At 35.1% G+C, this 24934-nt stretch overlaps 1 protein-coding gene across 1 annotated transcript; it reads left to right on the forward strand.

The window, feature by feature from the left end:
- Positions 1-8229: 8229 nt before the first annotated feature.
- Positions 8230-22939, forward strand: LOC104892897 (probable purine permease 11). Its single transcript, XM_019249528.3, has 3 exons — positions 8230-8388; positions 10974-13655; positions 22744-22939. The coding sequence occupies exons 1-2, from the start codon at positions 8349-8351 to the stop codon at positions 12083-12085; spliced, it is 1152 nt and encodes a 383-aa protein (XP_019105073.2). The 5' UTR covers positions 8230-8348; the 3' UTR covers positions 12086-13655; positions 22744-22939.
- Positions 22940-24934: the final 1995 nt, after the last annotated feature.

Below are 24934 nucleotides of genomic sequence, written 5' to 3' on the forward strand. Positions count from 1 at the left end.
ACACGTGACCTTTCAAATGAAAAAGAAAAGTTTAACCATCAATACGCTATGACTTTGTTGTCTAATGTTTCAAATAAAATATGATAAAGTCTTGTAATAATTATAATTAACAAAAAATACTTAAACAAGTATATACATATATAACACTCTTATTACATATAATTCACAAGAGAATTTTGATGTCATATTCTCTTACCACAATTCCTTTTAAGGAATTGTTTTCAAACTCGAACCTTTCAATTTTTTACTTACTACGTCGTGACGTGAATTTTTCAATTTGTTAATGGAGAAAAAATCCGAAAAGTAGCAATATAAATTATGAAATTTAAAAATAATAACATATTTTGATTTATTTTAACTGACTCGAGACATCTCCCGGACAAAAGAAACTAGTTTTAACTTAGGACCGTTCGTTATCATTTTTTGTTTTTAGTTTTTAGTTTTTTTTTTTTGACAACTAAAAACCAAAAACTGGAAACTAGAAAAAGTGGTTTTCACTTTTCAATTGTCAGCTTTCAAAATCATCATGTTCCCAATAAATTTGACTAATTTTTTATTCATTATAGGACACATATCATATGCCTTTGAAAATAAAAAAAAACCAAAAAATAGAAAATCACGATAATACCGAAAGAGCCCTTAACTCCTGAACTTAGTAATCAATCACGCCATTACTAAAAAGTTATTAAAGTGTTTAAAAACCAACATTTATAAAAAGGTTAATAATTTATTGTGTCGAATGAAACTAGTAGACTATTTGCTCTGAAAGGTCTTATACTCTTGTTATGGTGACAATATATCTATCTATACAAATATATTAAAAGGCGTGCGAAAGAAACCCTATGTGCCACGTGGCACTCTCTTCAAATTTCTAATGCAAATGTTTTATATTTATGTGTATGTGTAAGTGCAAGGTATCAAACACATGACCTTTGAAATGAAAAGTAAGAGCTTAACCATCAATACACTATGACTTTGTTGTTTAATATTTCAAATAGAATATGATGAAGCTAAGTCTTATAATAATTGTAATTAACTAAAAAAAATTAAATAATTATATATATCTCTAACACTCTTATTACGTAACTTACAAGAGAATATTGATGTGATCATATTCTCTTACCACAATTTCTTTTAAGGTATTGTTTTCAAACTCAAATCTTTTAATTTTTTTTACTTATTACGTCGTGACGTGAATTTTTCAACTTATTCTTGGACAAAAAAATAAGAAAAGTAGCAAAATAAATTATAAAATTTAAAAATAATAACATATTTTTTTTACTGTAACTGACCGGGCATAAAAAAACTAGTTATTATATAGAAGAGTGGAAAATAATTAAAGGATGGAGTATGGAACTTTTATTAATCGATCAATTTTACACTATAAGCTAATGTAAGGGTACCATGTAGAAAATACCTAAGACCACAAAGTTACTATATAAAATGTAAGAAAAGATTTTTCACCATATTTCAAAACACACAGGATTACAACATAAAACACTTACCTAAATTTTCATTCGAAAAGCGAGTAATTATAAGCCAAAAATATCAATTCACAAGATCAAAGAATACGTTCAGTTCAAAGTTTTTGATTCATTTACTATTACACTAGCCTTTTGTGCACGCGATGCGTGCGATGATATTTTTAGGCCTAATACTAAGTAGTAAACAAACTGAAAATGCAAGTTAGTATTTAAGTTCACCTTCGATTTGTGAATAAGATTCTTTCATATTATTTGTATGTTGTTATTCATTTTTGTGATTTTGAATACTTTTTTGTTTCTCAAGTCTTATATGCGCATGTTCTTTTATAATCAGTATGATGTTCTTTAATAAATATCGTCATGTTCTTTTTTTTTTGGTTTTATTCATTTTTGTAATTTATAATAGTTTTTGATATGGATTTCAGTAATTTTTCTATGATCCCAAAATTATAACAAAAAAGTATAAGACAATTTAGTTTTTTTTCCTTGTCTAACTTCTAAATTCCGATTTCACAAATTGATATTTAAAAATTTTCATCATGTTAATTTTTCTCCTTTTCTGCGTGTTCACACTTTGAGTTTCAATTATATTTGAAATAAAAATTTAAATTTTTCATACACAATCTGATTTTGAATGAAATGGTCATTTTAATTTTTCTCCTTTTCTAAATTTTAACACTTTGAGTTTCAATTATATTTAAAATGAAATTTTAAGTTTTTCATACAAAATTTGATTCCGCATGAAATGGTCATTTTTTTATCTTTCTCCTTTTCTAAATTTAAACACTTTGAGTTTCAATTATAGGTAAAACAAAATTTTAAATTTTTCATAATTTTTTTTTTCTGAAAATGGATTTTTGCAAAAGTTGTTCGCAAAAAGGTTTGATATTGTTTTGTTTTTCAAAATTTATTTCTGAAAATGGATATTTTGCAAAAGTTTTGGGCAAAAATTTATATTGGAATTTTAAAAAAAGAACTAAATCATTAACTTTTTCATCAGTGTCATAAATGAATCGAATTTCATACACACCTTGTTTTCAGATTTTATATGAAAATGAATCAAATTTAAGTCTAATTATGTAAAAACCCTTTTCAACTAATTCCTATTATCTCCATTTTTTCAACTACATAACAACCGACTAATGTGAAATAACTTTAAAGATTAAAAGAATTATGTACCTGTTTGAAAGTTTGCAAATCGTCGATGGACGAATGTGTGATATCACTGTCAAAATCTTATGTTTTTCTCAGATTTGTGTTTATAGGTAGTTTTTGTGAGTATGTAATTGTGAATGGTTATTGAGAACAATGATTTGTAAGTGAATTTTGTGAATGTTTTTGTATGTATTGACGTCCTAATATATTAGTTTTAGTTTGTAAGTTAATTTTTAGTTTTTGTGAAGTTTCCTGATCATTTGAGTGATTTGCGTGATTTTTACAATGTGATTTTCTCAATTCTATGAGTGATTCATAAAGTTTCCTCATAAGTGATTTCTGAGTGATTGTTGAAATTAATTTCCGGTAGCTTTGTTTGACCCCTATTTTGGTATTGAGATTCCTTTTGTAATTTAGAAAGAGAAGGGGGGCAAAATAGTCAGCTCAAAAGTGGACACCGTTGCTCCTCCCTTCCCTTATATAATAGAGATTATAGATGTAAAGAGAAAGTAAAAATGGTAGAATAAAAAAGAAATGAATCATTACTTGTGACATCTCCACATATTAAAAGTACATCTTCTGGCCAACTTTGCACGTGCCGAGCAACTTTATAATTGATTCCGGTTAGGAAAGAGGCAACATATATGTAAAATAACACGATAAAAAATAAACTATGAGCAGGGCCGGCGGAGGGGAGGCGCGACCGGGGCGACCGCGCAGGGCCTCCGCCAGTTAGGGGCCCCAAAATCTGGTATGGTATATTATAACGACGCATCAAACAATGACAAGCAAAATTGCTTTGGTTTAGTGGTGAGTGCTTTTAAATAAAACCCTTTAGTCAGGGGTTCAATTCTTCACAATGAAAGTTTTTTTGAAAAAGCACACACTAGACATGGAAACACAACTTCCCACAATAATTACTATGATAATTACTACTGTTTTCCATAATAATTACTACTGTACGGCAATACTAATAATCCTTTCCTTCCCCTTTTTTGGCTTTTTCACATTCTTTCCCTCTTAACGTATACTTCTATTCTTATTTATTTTCTTTCCACTTTTTTTCTTTTTTAATATTAATTAATTATATTGTTTCTTCTTTCTTGATCTAGATTATTTTTTTCCTTCAAAAAAAATATACTAGGAGAAAAATTAGTTTTAGCCATCATCTATACTGAGTATTGTATGTACTCCGTATATATCTCTATTCTATATGGGAAGAGGGGTAGGACACCAAAATATTAGAAACCCCATTTTACCCTCATAACATCTCTATTATAACTACTTCCTTTAATGAAAAAACTAGCTACTTATTTTAATTAAAAAATAAAAAAAGAAACTACCTAATTAATTTTAAAAATAAAAAAGACATTACAAAAAGAAAACCATCAACAATTCAAGTATCCCTAATTTATTCGATATAGTTAACAATTAATTTAATTTTTCTACATCGTATTTTCGCACGCATTGCGTGCATATAAAAACTAGTATTTATATATATATAGAGTCAAAAGAAAGGGACCAATTTTAAAAAATTGCACAGGGTCTCGAAAATCGTTGCCACGACCCTGAGTATGAGATGGCAATATGTTGGGACACAAGGTGACACTCAAGAAAAAGGGGGAGGGGAGTTGAATTGAGTGACGAAATCTAATCGATTTTAGCAAAACTTAGGTTATGGTAGAGTGCCAAACACTGTGAGAAACACTCGTAAATTTCTGTTTTGAGTTTTTGCGAAAATTAAAACTATATTAAATCAATACTCAAACTCAAGATATAACGTGGTTCAATCTCACCTCTGAGATCTACGTCCACAAGAAACAAAAACTCAATTATTTCTTTAAATCCTAAAATATTCACCTCTTGATACAATAAGAATTCCCTCACTACTAAAACCCTAGTAGTGACCCCCAACACTTTACTCTAAGTGTTGACACTCTCTATAATTGTAAGATTACAGAAAGAAAACGATCCTCAACTATGTGCTTCTTATTCAAGCAATTTCGAGGACAATTACAATCGTTGAATAGTTACTTAAACTGACTCGAACAGTGCTATACACTGTGCCTCAGGAAATTGTTTTCAGCTCTTAATATCTCCGATTTTTCTCTCTGAAAACGTGAGTTATGAAAGTGAATTCTAAAACCCTTTTATAATACATGGCCTGGTCGAAAATCGTTTCAAAATATATTTATCTTTTACTCCTTAATTTAAGGGATAAACCTTTTCGTTTTAGAAAACAAACTTTATCCTTTTTCATCTTTATCTTTAATTCTAAAAAGATAAGTTTTCCTTAAATCCATGTTTATCCATATCTTTAATAACCAATAGATTTTCTTTTTATCTCATACTCTTTTATTATCTCAAATTCTTTTTTCTTAAAAACAGTTTTCGAAAATCTTATATTTTATACAAACATTTTTTTAAATCGGTTTTTTTTCTTCTAAAAACACGTTTTAATGAAAATTCTTTTATAAAACGTTTTTATTAAAACTTTATCTTTTTAATAAACTTGCTTTTCGAATTTCAATTTCCTTTTATATAGATATACAAAATTAACATAATTATTTATTTCCTTAACTCTAAGAAAATAATAATTATACTAATTTTATATTTTCATATTTGGCACATAATATATCACTTTTCAAGAACATTACACTTTGCATAAAGTAACTAAACAACTTGGACTTCAATCTTGATTCTTCATTTCTTCAAAGTTTCATTTATTTATTCCTTTCTCAACCATCTGTCATACACATTCATATAATAGAACATATTGTTTATCATCATCAAAATAACATTGACTTAGAGTCACAACACAATATCAACCCATTTTTGCGAAAAACCACTCTTCAATAATAAGAAAAACCACGAATTCGAGGATGAAAATTTTTCTATTACAGAAATACTTGATTGAGACAGTCTCATACAAGACTCTTTGCTTAAACAAGTGATCTAATGAAGAGCAAATTTAAATTGTTATAAATCTGATATCCATGGTGACAAACTGCTAGAATATACAGATCTAGAAAAAACAATGGTACTTAGCACTAATTGGAAAGACACCCTCACAACAAATAATATTTGATGTTTATAACCTTTAGGGTTGAGTATACTAGAGCCGTTCATTTTGTGCAAATAAGTAGGTGCACACGTTCGTATGTTGAGAAAGGTGTGCACGATGAACATCAAGGGATAGGTTATGAACATAAAGACCAATACCAATGAACATATACTAATAGAGATGTGCATATGTTAATTTGGCTTGTTAGCCATATACATGTGTTTCTTTGACTTGTTATTCCTTTGTATTTAGTTTGTTAATTAGTTATTTACATGTTCACACCTTTCTCATCATACAAACGTGTGCATCATTACAGAAATATTAATTTTGCCAAAAAAACGTAGAAATGCGAGGAATATCCGAACACTTAATTTATGGGACCATGCATTTCACATCCACAATAATAAATGTTCAGCAAGTGACGCAAAATGGCAAAAGCAAGACCACTCATTGTAAGAGGAAAACATCAATATGGAGAAGTATCTCTTTTTGATACAAAAAGAGCAGGGCAATAATTGTCAATTTGTCATCTCAAGAATTTTTTGTTCTTTGAAACTTTTTGAGACTATATCGTCTGTTCTGAAGAGAGACTATCGTTGTCGAAAACAGAGGTGGGTGTAATTGTGGTTCATGTGGACCTTAGCTTATTTATACTGTCATACATAGTACACATACTAAATGCAAATTGTTTTTCCTAACGACAAATCAAAATTATTTTATAGCAAATACTTCTATATTGGATAAGTACAACCGGGTACTTAGTCAAAATTTCGGGAACTAGATTCGAACCAAGTCAGAACCGATTCCTAAAACTTGGAATTGGAATTGAAATTGGTTGGATCAGGTCCTTGTTTTCTGAAATTGGTATTCAAAATAGTTGGGACCAGTTCCAACTCCGAGTACCCAGTTCTATGGAAGTGTGATGTAATGTCGATTTTGACTGGAGGTGACTTTCTAGAATTGATCTTGGAATCGATAGGAACCGATTTTAGTATTGGGTATCTGGTACCCAATGACATTCAAAAGCTAAATTGTTTTATTGTTAAGATTAATAAAGACTAAAACCATAACATATATGTATTAGTATCCCTTGGTATAGTTTGGGCCAAACTTCTATTGACGATGCGAAATTATTCATCATACATAAAAAATTCGACTAGGTACTTAGTCTCAGACCTGGTTTCGTCAAGTATCTAGATTTACCAAGTACCCAGTAGGTGCCGGGTCTCAAATTTTACTACCCAGAATTGGAACCACTTGGAACTGGATTCTCAAATTTGAACCCCGACCCAATCCCAACAAGACCAGTTCCAGTTTCAGACCCATTGAGTCCAGCATACATTACCGACCCTCATTTGTTAGGAGAGAATTGCCTTCAATTGGACTTGTACCAACTCAAATTGAGGTCAGTCAGAATCTAGTAGACTTTGAAGTATCAAAATAAAAGGGCTTTGCTATACACCGCCCTAGAATTTCCTAATAACGCCCTAAATACGGTATTTTTATACTTGTATTTTTTTTCTCTCTCCTCCCCTTGACTCACTTCCTAATTTTTTCAGATTTTTTTACCCTTCTTCCTCCACTTTCTCTCCCATCTTCTTCCACTCAACATTAGACATTGGTGCCACCACACAACCACTGCCGCACCACCACCGCGGGAACACCACTGCACCACCACCGCCAGAACACCTACCCCGACATACCACCACCGCATAGCCCCACCATCACCCCCTCTGTTTTTTTTTTTCAATTTACAGTGAAATTTTTTTTTAAAAAAAATTAAGGGGGTGTCCACCATGGACGCCCCACCACCGGTGGAGGCGCCCATGGCAGGCGCTCCACCACATGGTGAGGCGCCTGCCAAGGACGCTGCCACCGGTGGTGGGCGTCCTTGGTGGACACCTCCCCTTCTTTTTTTTAAAAAAGAATTTCAAAAAATAAGGGAGCGCCCACCAAGGACGCCCCACCACCGGTGGAGGCGTCCTTGGCAGGCGCCTCACCATGTGGTGGAGCGCCTGCCAAGGGCGCCTCCACCGGTGGTGGGGCGTCTTTGGTGGGCACCCCCTTATTTTTTTATTTAAAAAAAAATTCAGAAAAAAGGGAGAAAAAACAGAGAAATACTCACCGGAATTCGAAGAGGTGTCGTCGGAGGAAGGTCCTTGCCGCTGCAATTAACCTCTGCTCCTCGCCGGATTTTAACTTTTCGCCGGAGATACTCGCCGGAATTTCTCTTCGTGCTGGAGTATGAGATCTTTGCAATGTTTGTTGATGAGGGAGATGGAGTAAGAGAGTGGAGAGAGAGTGAGAAGTGAGGGAGGGTCAAGAGAGTGAAAGAGAGTGAGAAGGTGATGAGAGTGAAGGAGAGTGGGAGTGGGAGAGTGGGAGTATAAGAATACACAAATACATACATTTTTTTTTTTTATACAGGGCGTTAGTATGAAATTTTAGGGCGTGTTTAGCAAATGAGAAATAAAATCTCAATGGGTCATTTGACTAGTCTACCGGTTCCTTCTATTAAATGACTAAAATACCCTCATGTTCACAATTGATATTCTTTGGAGTACTTCACTCCTAAGTCCTACTGCTTTAATTTCAGTAAATAATTACATCTCTCCATATTTCTGAGCTTCTCCTTTTGGTTTCCTATGGATGCTACTCAAGATCAGTTGGTACAACAAAGTAGAGGTACGTAATTAAGCCACTTAAATCGATTACCAACTACTGGAAAACAGTAGCAACATATAGTTTAAAATTCATTATTTGATCCTGTAGAATTCTTCAATATTTATGCAAACTTAATGATTTTTTTACGACACAGTTTTTCCGTTTCCTCTTGGAGAGCTTGTTTAAGTATTTATTTCAATGTCCATTAAAAAAAAGAGTTTCTATCTCATTTCATATCGAAACCCATTGAATATAGATGCTTCACAGTACATTGTTTTTAAGATCAATGAAGATATTAATACACAGACTCAACTTTTGGTATGGTTGTCAATATACAAAACTATGTGCACGTAGATTCAACTAAGGGACGAGGGCTAGAGGGACAGAGAATAGTTGGTGAGGAGAAGAAGAAAATTTTGAGGGAAATGAGGCCGTGAGGGTTTGTATAACTTTGTCATTATTGTGGTTGATTTGAGATTTGTGAATATTATAACTGTAGTTATGTTGTTCTTTGAGCATTTTAGGACGGATCGACCGAATTTCGGATAATTAATCCGGGCTTAGCTTGTGCATGATCTTTAGACTCAAAATGATGTTTTAGTGTAATTTAGTCTCAGTTTCGAAATTGGCCTAACTGGTTTTTCTAAAACTGAAGATCGATCCCTATTCATAGCTTGAACAACCTTTTTTTGGGTGAAACCCTGGTTTGATTTGACCCATTATGACCACAAACAATTAACTTTAGACTAAAGGCATATGTTGGGCAAAACTAGCGGTTTTACTAGCTGTTAGCGGTTGTAGTATGTAGTTGTAGCTGTTGGGGGTAGCTGCTAGCTGTCTATTAGAAGTTGTCATCGATCAGCGATTAAATTAGTTGTTTAATTAGAAGTGTTTGGCAAAAAGTAGCTGTTGGAATTGTAAAAGACAATAAATGACATTTAATCTAATATGAAATGAACTCAAACAATTTCATATATGTTCGTTTAATAGTTAAATTCAATATTTATTTTTTCAAAGAATTTACACAATTAAAAAGGAGTATACGAGTTTTTAGTTGCTCAAAGAAATGTATAAATCTAAGAAAATATTCAATCCTCAAAAAAATTTATATTACCAATTTTAACTAAAATACTTGTGAAATATATTATCTTTAAAATAAATATTTAAATTACATCTCTGCTATTGTAAAACAAACATTGAATTGTCATAAAATAAAACAATTAATAAATAGTAAAAGGAAAACAGATAAAAAACATTGGTTAATAATTTTACCTTATGCTATTATATAGTGTTTATTTGCTAGACCGCCACCTCTAAATCTCAAACGTTACTTGTAGTAATAACGTTCTACAACCGCTACTCATAATCTACTCCAACTGCTACCCGCTACTACAACCACTACCTTACCAAACACTCATAATTTTCTTAAGTAGCGTTTCAGTCTTGTCAACCGCTAACCGCTACCTCAAATGCTAGGGCCAAACAGGGCCTAATATACAAGATAATTTGGCAACAAAATTTTCTTAGTAAACCTATCAAGAAACAAACTTTTTTTTGGTGAAAAAGGAGTGAATTATATAAAATCCGAGATGTACACATTCATGCAGAAATTAAGGGGAATATGGGAAATTTGTGACTACATTCATGCTATCATCTAGTCTTCTTGCTTCCTCTACAAGCTTGTTCCCAAGTTAGTTCATCGTTCGTGGGATGTGGATGATTCTAAGGGTGTTGAGCGCCTTGCATAACTCCCTGCACAAAACAACAATATTTGTACAATAGATAAGGTCCGTAGGACCCTCTTTGAGAAGATGGATAGCCTGAAGGTTGTCCAAGCATAAAAACATTGTTCATTATATATTGGTTTTGTGAAGCAAATAGAGTTTAACTATTAACGTTTAGAGTTTGATGTTAGAGTTTTAACTTTTTGTTCAATAGATTTGAGTGTTGACTTGACAACGTTTTTTTTATAGATGTGTTTGGTATCAATTAACTGATTGATAAAAGCTTATTGCTGTCATTTGTTTGAGTAAAATGACATTCATATACATTTTAATATAATGTATAGTAATACTATTAGAGGCAAAAAAGTCATTGAACATATTTATACCTAATCCTCTAGAGAAAAAGCTTCTATTAGAAGCTTTTTCATTTTGAAAGTTTTCATTACAAAACTCTCTCTAAAACTCTATTTTACTAAACACCCTTTTAGAATCTTTTAACTAGTCAAAACTCTAAAATTAATACAAAACTCTCTTTTTACTTCAAAATTCTAATTACCAAACACCATATTACTTAACATTATAGAAGGGCTCCAATGTGCTTTAAAAGAAATAAACTTTTTACTTGACCTTTTTGTCGACTTTGTGGCCGTAACTAAAAGAAAAAGACATTAGTCAACCACTCAGCTTCAAGTCTTCAACCCTGTCGAAGAAGTGTAAAAAGATGTCTTTTAATTGTTCTTTTTGTTTTCTTTCACTAATCAGTAAGTTAAGAGACATTGCATGTCCAAACATAGACTATGCAATCTATAAGTTGTCTAGCTAATTACATTCTCTTGTAAAGGAACATCATTTGCTCTCAAATTTTGATGGAATTTTTTTCAGGCAAAGAAGTGGTATATGATTCAAGATCAAACGAGGACAATTCCATAACCAACCATAACAACAATAAGAACAAAAAATTATACTTGCCAAAACTAAAACACCTCATAAAATGGCTTCGAATCACAACTTACATCTTCTTCATACTCGTCGGCCAAACCATTGCCACCCTCTTAGGTAGACTCTACTTTGACAAAGGTGGAAACAGCAAATGGATGGCTACTTTTGTGCAATCAGCTGGCTTTCCCATCATCATTCCCTTTAAATTCTTCTCCTCCTCGCCAACTTCTCTTCATCTTTCAATCTCTAAACTCACCTCTATCTACTTCGCTTTCGGCCTCCTCTCAACCGGCACTAACTTGATGTACTCTTATGGACTTGTATACCTCCCCGTCTCAACATACTCTTTGTTATGTGCCTCCCAACTAGCCTTCAATGCGGTCACCTCCTTCTTCATCAACTCGAAAAAATTAACCGGCCTTGTGATAAACTCGGTTGTGATCCTCACTATCTCCGCGTGCCTATTAGGCATTAATGCTGATGATGAAGGTGATGCAAGCAATAACATTGCCAAGGGCAAATATATCATAGGGTTTTTATGTACTCTTGGTGCATCCGCGATGTACTCTTTAATGTCGTCGTTGGTAGAATATTATTTTGAGAAGGTGATCAAGGAAAAGTCCTACGGCGCAGTACAATCTATGCAGATATATCCTGCGATTGTGACGACTTGTGCTTGTGTTGTAGGGCTTTTTGGTAGTGGAGAATGGAGAACGTTGAAGGAGGAAATTAGGGATTATAAGACGGGGACAGTGCCTTATGTGATGACATTAACTTTCACGGCTATAACTTGGCAAGTTTTTTCGATTGGGTATTTAGGACTCATTTTTGAAGTATCATCCTTGTTTTCTAATGTGATTGGCACTGTGGGTTTGCCTTTGGTTCCGATTTTCGCAGTAGTGTTCTTCCATGATAAGATGAATGGGGTGAAGGTAATCTCTATGGTGCTTGCTATGTGGGGATTTATTTCTTATATCTATCAACATTACTTGGATAATATTGAAGCTCAAAAGGCAAGAAAACATAATGGAGGTGAGAATCTAGCTCTATGCTAGCACAAAACTGTGAATTAATAGAGGTTTTTCTTGTTCTTAGAGACTGTTTTGAATTTATGTCTTTGTATAAATGAGAATCTCTATAAGGGAAACTAGTTTCTGCCACTCTTTTTTTTTTTTGGGTGAAAGAGGAACATAGATTACGAATTTAAATTATCACATACAAAGTTTGGTGATCGATCCGGAGGCTCGCCTAGTTAACCAATATTAATCCTTACACTGATGTTTTTCCATAGTAAAAATACTCGTACAATCCGGGAGAAGGTTTGTCAAAATACAAAGGGTTTTTTGTCAGAAAGGACCTAATAAAATACAAGTTTTGTGGGGAAGGATCTAATAAACAATTTGTTCATTCTCCCTTTTGCTTTCCTAGCAATGTGATCAGCAAGCTTGTTTGTTCCTCTTCCTTCATAGATAACTCTAGCGCTTGTAACCTTGTGGAGCAACACCCTACAAGCATAAATAATTTTAGATAAATGATTATTAATTTTTCTTTTCCGGTTACTTCCTTGACAACTTGCAAACAGTCCATTGAGATGGTACAGTTGGACCATTCATTTCTTTTTATCCACTGGAGCCCCATAAGCAAACCCCGAGCTTCAGCCTCGCTAGCATCGGAAGAGAAATCCAAAGCCAATATACCTTCTATCCAATTACACCCATATGATCTCGGCATATAGCAGCTAGGCAAGTTTCCTTGGATTCATGAAGAAGAGAGCCATCAATGTTAATTTTGAGAGAGTTGAAGGGTGGAGGGGTCCAAGAGGAGGAAATAGTATCTTATGTTAAGCTCTTCTCGATATGGGTTGAATTGGATATAAAACCACATGATAACATAAGTCCATAAGTTTACAAATCAGTGGCGGATCTTATTAATCTACTTTTTAGAGGGGTCGAGTAAATAAACAAAAAGTTGAGGTATTAATTTGTTGTGAAAGTATTGGGTCAGACCGTCTGACCAATATTTACTGTCAGACGGGCTGAGCCCAATACTCAAATGGCCTTAGTAAGAGAATGCAGACTTCGCCGCCCTTCTTTCCCTTTACCCCTCCCTCCTTCTCACTCAACCACCACTAACTCCGTCGCATCCCACAAACACCATTTACGCACCCATATTGAGGACTGAGGAGAGAGAAAATGTCGGAACATGAAGAAAAACAATCATAGTGTGCTACAAAGAATGAAGTAGACGAAAATGCAATACCCTTAATAGTGTATATAAGGCTGTGATTAAATCTCTTCTTTCCGTATACCAGAGTCCAGTTGCTAGACGTAAAATCTCCAAAGGTTTGAGGAGAAGTGATGAATTTGTAGCATGGTGTTAAAGAGATGAAACAATGTAATCTTAGCCAATAGTGCAGAAGATGTTCTAATAGTGCTCATGTATACTATGTAAGCAGATTTGATTACTTAATGAAAAGACGGCAAACTATCAAAAAAAAAAAAAAAAAAAAGGAGAAAGTGAGAAATAAAGCAAGGTTAATCTCAGTCTCCATTCTTTATTGATCCAACAAAGAAGAAAAAAATCAGCTAAGAGGAATGAAGAAGGAGAAAGTGAGAGAAAGCAGAGGTTAGTGTTTTTTTTTTTTTCAGTTGGACTTTGTTTTGTTTCAGTTGGACTTTGTTTTCTTTTAGTTGGACTTTGTTTTCTTTCAGTTGGACTTTGTTTTCTTTCAGTTGGACTTTGTTTTCTTTCAGTTGAACTTTGTTTCGTAATATGTATACCAACTGAAACAAATAATGGATCAACTGAAACAAAAAATGGACCAACTGAAAGAAATAATGGGCCAACTGAAAAAAATAATGGACTAACTGAAAAAAATGAAGACTACCTGAAAAAAAATGACGACTACCTGAAAAAAATGAAGGCTACCTGAAAAAAAAATGACCTAAGTTACTTTCATTTAGACCTAAGTTACTTTCAGTTAGACCTAAGTTACTTTCATTTAGACCTAAGTTACTTTCAGTTAGACCTAAGTTACTTTCATAGAGGTAACTTACTTTCATTTAGACTAACTGAAAAAGAGAAGAAAAAAAAAAAAATGAAGACTACCTGAAAAAAAAATGAAGACTACCTGAAACTCAAGTGAAGTGGTCCGACGGGCTGATTGTGTCGGACGAGTCCGACACAATACGAACTCTAATTTGTTTTAGAAGTTGAAATAAAATACTTAATATAAAAGTTTATTGCTGTAAAGAAATTTTAGCTAATGTAATATTCTAAACAGCTAAACCTCAACACTTAAATTTTGTTGTCCATATATTTTTCGACCAATTAAAAGTAATTCAAGTAATTGAAAGAGTAGTTCACTAATGAATGGTTACTTTTTCCATAAATTGGAGTAGTTTATTAGTAACTCGTTTTTTTAAGAAATCAAGTATAAAATTTCTTTCGAGTAAGTCTTCTCTGAGTATTTTACAATAAAGTTGTTGAATGATCAACTTTTATTCTTTTGCTCTAAAGGAGTAACCATTTAAGTTGAATGAATCAGTACTAATCAAGTTAATTGAATCACTTTTAGTCAAGGGGGTAATTCTAACATAAAAGTGCCACTTCTATTATAGGTAACCCATTTAATTGAAAAAAAAAAAAAACTCATGTCTTCCTATATATCATTATAAGAACTAATACAGTTTTATATGAGATTTTGTAATTGATTATAACCAACAAATGAAAAAAAAAGTGACATTGATATTACACCAATATCTATTATAATAAAATTTTACTTCATAATTAAGAATGCATTTTGAGAAAAAAAAAGAGAGTACTGATTAGAGTTGGACACATATAAAAAATATGGAGCAAAAGGAAATAGAAATAATTAATTTAAAAGGACTTTTGAGAATAAGATAAAACAAGAGATATTAGAATATAAAGAAGAAAAAACATTCTGGAAATAAAAAAAATTGTCAACTTAACTAATGCTGGAATTCGAACCTTGCACCTTATGAAAGGACTTTTTTTCTTTTGCTTACCACTATGCCACCAATGATTTCATTTACTATACTGTAGTTTTATAGTTTTGAATTCCATCATTGTATGGGGGGTCAGGCCCTCCCCCGTCCTAGTTATAATCCGCCGATGTTACTAATTACCTATATTATTGTTAGGGTTTTAATTTAATATCACGAGTGAACATGTCGTAGTACATACGATCAAACTCAAAGAGGTGCAATATTAAATATTAGTTGATTGATTTAAGACTATGAAAAATTAAGTCTAGAAAAATCTAAGCTAAGAAGCAAATATATGAAAAAGAGAGATGTATGTAGAGTAATCCTAAGCGTGAGTAGATTACTATATGGATATTGCTTGAAGAAAAGTGACGACATCTTTGCTGTGTAAATAGATCATTAGACTACGTGATGGAATTTGGAGAAATATAAGGTTTCTGAATACAAGTTTTTTCTCATATACTAATCTCCCTCCATATCAACACTAACTAATTATCAGGCCCGACCGCTCGGGCTATGTCCCGGGAAAGAAAATATTTCTTTTATTAATATTGTACTTTAAAATGTTAACACTGAATACAACTTGGTTTAGTGGTTAAAACTTTCGTATATAAAATTGAGGTCACGGTTTCAAATCCTATACTATGCAATTTCTAATTTTTTTTTGTGTACATGAATTACATAAAGTAAAATTCCCCTAGGAAGAGCGTCACGGGGCACCATTCCTTGCTTAGTAACTCCTATTGATATATTTATATAGATTCTCACCTTGTGATTATATAATGCTCACATTTTTAACGGACACAACAATGACTTGGAGGGAGTCTCCTTGGCACACCCCTCCGGGTAGTTTACGTTTGTTGTCTTGTAGGATTTCCATGATGGCCATGCATTCCATTGCGGACGCGACTTCCACCACCCTTTTACCACCACCACCCCAAAAGCCCCCCTCCCCTTCCCCAGCTTCCGTCAAACTGCCTCCCCCTTCCCCTACTACCGTCGAACTCCCTCCCCTTTCCTTTCCCCGCTAACCTCCACTTCATCTCCTTGCAACTAAACCCTAACCCAGGTGGCGCTTGCTTGTAGGCGACCACATACTTTGCGGCACCTTCACTGGTTTGCAACAGTAAGAGAAAGGGAAAGGAGTTCGACAACAGCAGGGGAGGGGGTTCGCAATAGCAAGGGAAGGGGGAGGGAGTTCGATGGCAGCAGGGGAATGGGAGGGGGTTCACAACAACAGGGGAAAAGGGAGGGATTTTGATGGCAGCAGGGGAAGGGGAGGGGGTTCGATGGCAGCTAGGAATGGGATTAGTAGTATAAAGTATGCTAGTGGAGGCATTAGTATGTCAGCGAGCATCATGCCTGTGAGCACCATACCAGGACATGGTCAAGAGGCAATCATAACAGCACTTGAGATCAGTTCCATGAAGTTGTCCGACAAAGCTGTTGGCGGCCATCTAATAAGACAAAATAGAGGAATCTTTCCTTATGTCAGGCGCATCACAGCCATACACGTGTCTACAAATTATTCACCCTGTCAGGGGAATAAAATATTTATAAATAGCCAAATGGTACTATTCTGTAGGTGGCCAGATTCTGAACACTACTTTCTCTCTCTATCTCTCTACTTTCTCTCTCTAAATCCTTCACGGACACAATATTGACTTGAGCCTCAGAGGGGGTTTCCTCGACACCCCTCCCTCCCTCGAGGGTAGTTTACGTTTGCTGTGTTGCAGGATTTCAATGACAGCCACGCGTTCCATCGCGGCCGCGACTTCCAACACAAAGCGGTCATTCGTTTCACAACCGAAACAGTTGGCACAAAGGAAAGCCATAATGCTAGGAGTGCAAAAGGTTTGTTCATGTAGGAAAGAATTGCATGACCAAGAAAAACAATGAGATTGTCAATTTTGGCGAAGAAAATCAAGAAGAAACTTTATTTTGAAGTTTGCTAATGACAAGAGCATTAGCGGGGTAGGTTGGTGATATGAGCACCAACAACAACAACAGAAAAATTTAAAGAAAAAATAATATCTGAATAATGGCTGGTGACACGAGCATCAGTAAAATAATTGGTAACATGAGTACGAACGAGAAGATCAGAAAAATTGAGAAGTCATATTAAGAAGATGAAGGTCGGTAACATGAGTGCCAACATTGAAAATCAAAAGTTCATGTCCTGTGGTGATTGGTGATAAGTGCATTAACAAAGTTCAAGAATATTATGAGCAAGAATTCAAGAGTGCAAGATTTTTTAGATTAGACAGAGTATTAAAATAATCAAAAAAAATCTTGTAATTAATATATGTCATTAAAGTAGCTAGAAAAATCTAGGATAGAAAGACATAGAAATTAAGTCTAGAAAAATCTAAGCTAAGAAGCAAATATAAGAAAAAGAGAGATGTACGTATCTAGAGTAATCCTAAGCATGAGTGGATTACTATATGGATATTGTTAGAAGGAAAGTAACCGACTTCTTTTCTGTATAGATAGATCATTACACTATGTGATGGAATCTGAAGAAATACAAGTTTTTTGAATACATGTTTTTTTCTCATATACTTATCTCCCTCCTTATCAACAGTAATATCACACCTTGTGATTATATCCTCTACTCATTACGCTTCTTATTATTATAGTACTATAAAAATAAAACAACACTTCTATTACGTCACCAAAAATCCATCAATATCAAGAGGAATCTATGTTACTAATAATTAAACTAATAACAAGATATGACAAACTCGATGAGTATAATATAAAAAAACCCTAAAATTAAGCATCACCACGAATATGAATTCATCAAAACATAAATCACACCTAGTTAATTGATTATAGATAGCTTTGGCGCGATTGGCCTTCCCTCATGACTCATTAATAAAGCACAACTACAAACCAAAACTAAATCCTCTATCATTCCTCAATACCTAGAGCTTAATTTTGTGATAGCAAAAGGCCTAATAACTAACATGCATGTCTCCTATTTTCATGGTTTACACACATCATAAGAAGTATTAAGAACCAATGTGAAACAAATCCCAATTGTACTTCTCACCTATTTTCATGGGAGAATTCAAATCAATGACAAAACTATCTAAATCAAGGCCCGACTTTCGTTGATGAACTCAATTAATATAATAATAATTTAGCAATAAACAAATAATCCTAATTCCAACTCCAACTTTAGTTGCTAATATAAAAGTAGAGCTAAGTCTAGATGCAAAATTGACAACAAGAACAATCCTATCAAACCCTAAACATTCCTCAATAACAAGGGAATTAGAGAAAAAATTTACATGATCAATCCATACTATGGCTCAATTCAATCCTAGATAAAAAAGAATACTCACTAATCATGGCAATGAAACCAACAAACTTAAATTAATTGAAAACATAATTAGTATAAACAAGAGAAAGAAAAGAATACAACTTGATTAACTATGCTTGAATAAAACATGAATCCAAATGCTTGAACAAAGACACAATCTTGAATCTCCAAATTGCAATAGAAAATAAATTACCGCAAATATGGAGAAACTTGAGAGAAAAATAACGCCAAACGTGAATGAATAGTATATCTAACCTAATTAGAAATCCTCAATATAAAGTTGTGTCTCCTAACACTAGTACGAATCTAAGTTACAAGATAAGGAAGGCCAAATAAAATATTAAAGGGTCGGGATTAACAAATTCGCGCGCGTGTAGGAAGTCTCAACAAAACAGAGCCAACTTGCAAAGCCCATATCTCCCAGAGTAAAACTTGTCTTGGGCCGTGCAACCTATCGTTGGAAAGCTCTTCAAATCTACTTTTGTAAAACTAGTACGCAATGGTGTAGAAATGACGGATGTTTACCAGAAGCCATTGAAGAACTGACGCCTTGGTCAACATTATTCGATATTTTCTTGAATGAACTATCCTCCACACTTTACTCTAGAAACTTAGTACACTCTTATTACGACTCCTCTCTAGGAACAAACAGTTTCAGATCTAGACCTGCGAAAAAGATGACGTAAGGGTGATGTTAACATCATGACGTTAACAAAAATCGCAAGTAAAGTTCACGGACCTTTCATATTCCAGCCTCCTATCAAGAATTTCCCTAACTCGCTAAGAGACAATTTTTTTCACAAAGATACAGCGACCTTTCCATCCTCCATCATGCGATGGTATTTGACTAACGCGTTTCTCTTCCCCCTGACATGCAAAGCTATCCTATTCTTTCCTTTGACCCTAATTTCATAACAATATAGTAGATCTTGAAGAGTAAATACTCATCCTAGTTGGATGTAACCCTGTCAATGACGCTAAGGACCCTCCAAACTTGGGGCATTACTTGGCCATAACTAATTTGAAAAGCCTGTAAAAGTTCCCTAGCAATGGCCGAGAAAGGTAGCCTAAGACCTATTTTGAAAGGGTATTCATAAAGAACCACCCAACCAACAGGACAATTGTAACACCCCGTATTTTTATATCCATTTAGTAACTATTTGTTTAAAATTATTTAATGAGAATAATATTAGATTCCTTTTATTTAAAATTTTTTTTTATAGCTTTGATTTTACCTATAAATTGATCAAAAACAAATTCCTAAATTTACTAGGTTAACTACCCAATGCCTATCATACTACTAGTATTAAACGAAAACTAGGAAAGAAAAAGTAGAAAAAATAAAAAGAAGAAAGAAAAGAAATAAAGGAAAAGAAGGAAATGAGAGTTGTACTGAACAAAGAAAACCCACGATCTTCATTCTGTCCCAACTATGGACGTCCTGACAAAAACAGTCCCAACTATCGTTTTTTATTATTCAGTCCCAACTTTAAAGGGTGTTTTACAATAGTAGTCCCAACAGGTAAAAAAACCTACTACAGCAGGTAATTTACCATTTTTTATTATTTTTTTCAATCTTCTTTCTCCCTCCTTCATTCACTACTCCCTCCTCCTCTCCTCTGCCACCAGCCAGCCCCCTATAACCCTCCCCAGCCACGCATCCCCAGCCACCCCTCCCTTGCCACCCCTCGCCAGCCACACATCCCCAATCACCCCTGCCCCGGAACCCCTCCACTTCCCCTCCACTACCCTCCCTTTTCCCCTGCCCCAGTTAGCCCTCCCCTGCCATGCATCTCCCTGCTCTGGAACCCTCCCCCTCCACTACCCTCACCTTCCCCCACCTCCTATTTCCCTCCAATGCCCTAAAACATCTCCCAGCCCCCGCCATATATCCCCCAGCCTTCGAAACCCCTCCCCTTCCCCCACCTTCCCTGCACCCGAAAGACTTCCCCTACCCCTGAAGTAGCGGCTAAAGGAGAGAGAGAGAGAGAGAGAGAGAGAGAGAGAGAGAGAGATGCGAGCAAGGTTTGCGCAACCCATCACTAGCAACCAACAGCAACCGCGCCGGTACGGGCTTCGGTTTTCAGGTGTGAGAGAGAAGTTGTCATTTGGGTGGAAGGGAGAGGGAAGAGAAGGGGTGATAGGGGAAGAGGAGGAAGGAGGGAGGAGAGAGAAAAACTGATGGAAGAGTTGGAAGAAACAGGTAAAAAAAGAGAAAAAAGGAAAATAGGGTTTTTTAACGGTTTAGCAAGTCATCGGTCGACTTGGACCACCAGTATAAAGGGGTGGGGTTAAATTTGGGACTGAACAATAAAAAATAATAGTGGGAACTGTTTTTGTCAGGACGCCCATAGTTGGGACTATTTAAATCAATTTTTCCTATCAATTAAGCTACAAAAATTTTCCATCAACAATCATTACACTCCCACCATCATTCATTCAGCTTCACACTTTTTAGTTTTTGTGGGTATCTCGAAGAGAGAGAATTGGGTTTCGTACTTGTGATTTTCGGGTAAAAAATCAGGTCAAATCAAGAGCTTTTCGAGTCCTTCATTGAGGAATATTACTCTACTACATTCCTCTAATCAAGTAAGTTATGATTGTTAGTTTTAATTCCGTAATGGATTGATTATCTGAATTTTGGGTTTTTAAAAATTAGGGTTCATAACAAAATCGAATTGAAGGAAATTCCTACTATCGGAAATTTGTATAATTGATTTGTGTTTCATGTTTAATTCGACTTAGTTAATGTATTTTCGAGTTGGCTTTGTGAAATTATTGTTTCTAAAGTATATTCTAAAATTTGTGATGTATGGGATTGTTTGTTAATTCTCTGGTTCGAATTATAATATTATAGTTATTGAGGAACAAAATTTATCAGGAATTAATATGATGTAGTTAGCATATTTTCGAGTTTAATTTGATGATCATTAGTTTCAAGATTTAGTCTAGAATTATTATTATATGTTTGTTATGGCTGCCAAATTTTAGTATAAGGTTATAGTTGTCTGTTCAGCAAAATTTAATTTATGAGTTTGATGTAGTATGAAGATAATCAAGTATAGTGTTTAAATTATAGTTTTGGATGTTGTTTGTTGTTGTGGTATGGTGGTGGCAGTATGTTGTTGTAATATGGTTGTTGTAGTGTGCTGATGTTGTGGTATGGTGGTGGCGTTGTGTTGTTGTAGAATGGATTGGAGGTGGGTATCAATGGTTGTTATAGTCGACAAGAAGTTTGTTTGGCTGCTGACTAAACCTTTCCCTAGCCAAAATTTTGGCGTGCTGCAACACTAGTATTGTTCTTGCAATTTACTGATCATACTTTAATAGGAGACAAAAATAAAATAAAATAAAATGAGGTATTAGTCATAGTTGTATATTACACATACATGTTTGCGATTTTGTTGGTATATAGTAGTTCTTTGTCTAAGTTATATGATAAATCCTTAAAACTTTAGGGGTACTAGTTTGTGTAGTTGACTTTCATTGACTTTTGGCCTATTTGACTTTTGTGTTTTTTTTTTTTTGAAATAAATTAAGTTAAGTTGATTCATTTTCGAAATCAATCAAAACTCATTAGCTCGGGTATGTCATTTATATGAGAATTATGTGAAGTATAGTCAAGTGACTTATACTATATTATTATATTGTAGATTGCGAGTTCGTAGAAGAACCTTATTCACTTGAGATTGAGAATTGTTAAGAATGAGATTTCTTACTGTGCTTGTGCTGATGAGTTCAGAACCTGTTTTATATTGTTTGCAAATTTATTTTAACAATGAGATTGTTTTATGAACTTTATACGTTGAGATTTTGATGGTTCTCGATATTTATATTGAAAGAGTTTATGAGATTATTTATGAGGTTTATATTGGAAAGGATGAAGTTCCTTATTGTTAACAAGTTTTAATTAAATTGTGGGGTTGCCGGTAAGCGGTATTCCTCGAGTATGGAAGTATGTTGAGTTAACAGTGTCTCAACAGTATATTTTAGTAGTTGGGAGTATATTGATCCATACTCTTGCCATTTGTCTTCCTTTTTGGTACGTTATCAAGTTAGGGGTATGCATAATAGGGACTTTGGTGTTTACCTTATCTAGTGAGCCTAGCTAGCTCATTAGATTTTTATTACTTCCTACTCACAGATTACGAAAGGTTATATTTGAAAGTTTTACAGACTAGTTCAGAAAGAAAGAAACAAAGGTTGGATTTGAGGTTGTTAGAAAGTTAATATATTATATATATAATCTGTACAACTTCTAAATGAATTTGTAAGATATTCCTATATATCTTACCTGTACATTGAATAGTTTTATTTTATTAAAGTATTAAATCTTGCTCAACCTTTGGCTGATACTACAATGTTTAATGTGCAGGGACTTGAAGATAATTAGCTCCGGTTGGGTTAAAGAGTGTGTTGGATCCCTTTTGATTTAATAAGACTTTAAAAAGACTTCCGCTGTTATTTATTTGACTATAAGTTTTATATTCTGGTTTGTAGTAATTAATTTACATTCTAGTTAATTACTTAGTATGTAATAATTATATATAACTTATTGTTTATTGTTTTAACGGTTTTTTCACCAAGTACCCCCGAGTTTTCAAAAAATTCACCTGGTACCCTCCAAGTTTTCAAAATTCACAGGGTACCCCTAATTTTCAAACTAATACACGGGGTACCCTTAAATGCCCTTAATGACTAACGGCGTTAACCGCCGTTAGTCATTAACCCTAATTTTCTGTTTTCAACTCTAATTAACCTCTAAACCTAACCCTCACCCTAACCCTAATCCTAACCCTAACTCTAACCCTAAACCCTAAACCTAGCCTAACCACCCTTCCCCCACCCTCCCACCACCACTACCCCCTGTCGCACCCCTACCCCACAGCCCCCCTCCCTCACCCCAGCAGCCCCCCCTCCCCGACCCTCGCAACCCCCACCCCCACCGCAACCCCCACCCTCCCTCCCCCGCTCCACGCAATTTTCGCAGCCCCTGAAATCTCACCCCCTCCCCCACACCCGCACCCCCACAGCACACCCCCCACCCCCGCGCCACCACCTCGTTTTCGCAGCCCCTGAAATCGCACCCCTCCCCCATAGGGATGGCAGTGGGCGGGTCAAGTAGGAGACCTGCCCCATCCCCGCCCAATTGGGGCGGGGAGGGTCTAGGTTTGGCGGGGATGGGATTAAAATTGTCCCAGCAATGGTGGTGGAGCGGGTGTGGATTTTATGTTATACCCGTCCCATCCCCGCCCCCCCCCCCCCCCCCCCCCCCCCCCCGCATATTTATTATAAAAATCCTATTTATGTACTTAGTACTTACTTTATATTTCTAATAATTTTATTTTGCAAATTACAAATCTGTAATATCTAATATGGCCATATGGGCTTTGAGGACTTTGACCCAACCCATCAGTGAACCCATACGGCCATACATGAGAAAACTAAAAGTCTAAAACTCTAAATTCTAAAAGTCATAATTTTAGGGTTTTAAGTTTTAACCAGTCAGCCACTCCAATCTCCTACTCTCGGCTCTCCCTCCTCTCTAACGACTCTTAAGTCTCAGTCTCTCACCCACTATGACTACCTCTTCTTTTTCAAATTCGAGGCTCTATTTTTTATCGGTGTTGCTGGGTGTTGCTCGGTTCTGCTCGGTGCTGCTTGGTGCTACACTGCTGCTCGGTGGCCGGTGCTATCAGGAATGGAAGTTAAATGGTTTTAGGTTTCTGAATTTCTTCTTATTTATTTTTCGATTCGTCTCATTTTTTTCATTGTTGCAGTAATATTATTTTTGCCTAATATTGCAAGTTCTTCGATTTTATCATATGTATTTCGATGAATCTATAGTTATGCTATTAGGAGCAACGTTTTAGAGGCCATTAGTCCTATTAATTATCATGAATCTGTTGTTATTCTCATTTATGTTCAAGATGTATGTGTTCTGAATTTCTGATTCAATGAAAGTGGTATATGTGATCTAAGCATTAGAAAAGAAAGATAACGATATAATATTATCTTCTAAACAATATCTTTAATAATTTACAAGTTCTAACACATAATGATAAAAGTTGAACTTAAAAGATGGATTCCCAATGACATTTTTTTACAGTTTATTTTGTGACAAAAGTGATTAAAAATCTTTTCATGATACATTATGTTGAATACAGGGACAACTAGTTAGCTACTGTTATGGCAATTGGGCGAGGATGGGGCGGGTACAATGCGGGTACGACGCGGTGTGGGTATCTATGCGGGTGGTGGGGCGGGGGTGGGTCTGAAATTCTCCCCGCAAAGGGTGGTGGGGCGGGGATGGGTCTTGAATCTTCCCCCGCAATGGGTGGTGGGGCAGGGATGGGGATGAGAATGTTACGCGGGTGCGGGTGTGGAGGGACCATCCTCCGCACCCGCCCCGCCCAATTGCCATCCTTACTCCCCCACCCTCGTTGCACCACCCTCCTCCAATTTTCGCGAAACAAAAAGTCCCCCCACAGCGAAAAAAACAGAGGAAAGAAGAAGGGATTGCGGGCGGCGCGAGGGGCGCAGTCGGTGGAGTGCGAAAATGAAAG

Source organism: Beta vulgaris, chromosome 5, assembly GCF_026745355.1.
Source record: "Beta vulgaris subsp. vulgaris cultivar EL10 chromosome 5, EL10.2, whole genome shotgun sequence".
NCBI lineage: Eukaryota > Viridiplantae > Streptophyta > Magnoliopsida > Caryophyllales > Amaranthaceae > Beta > Beta vulgaris.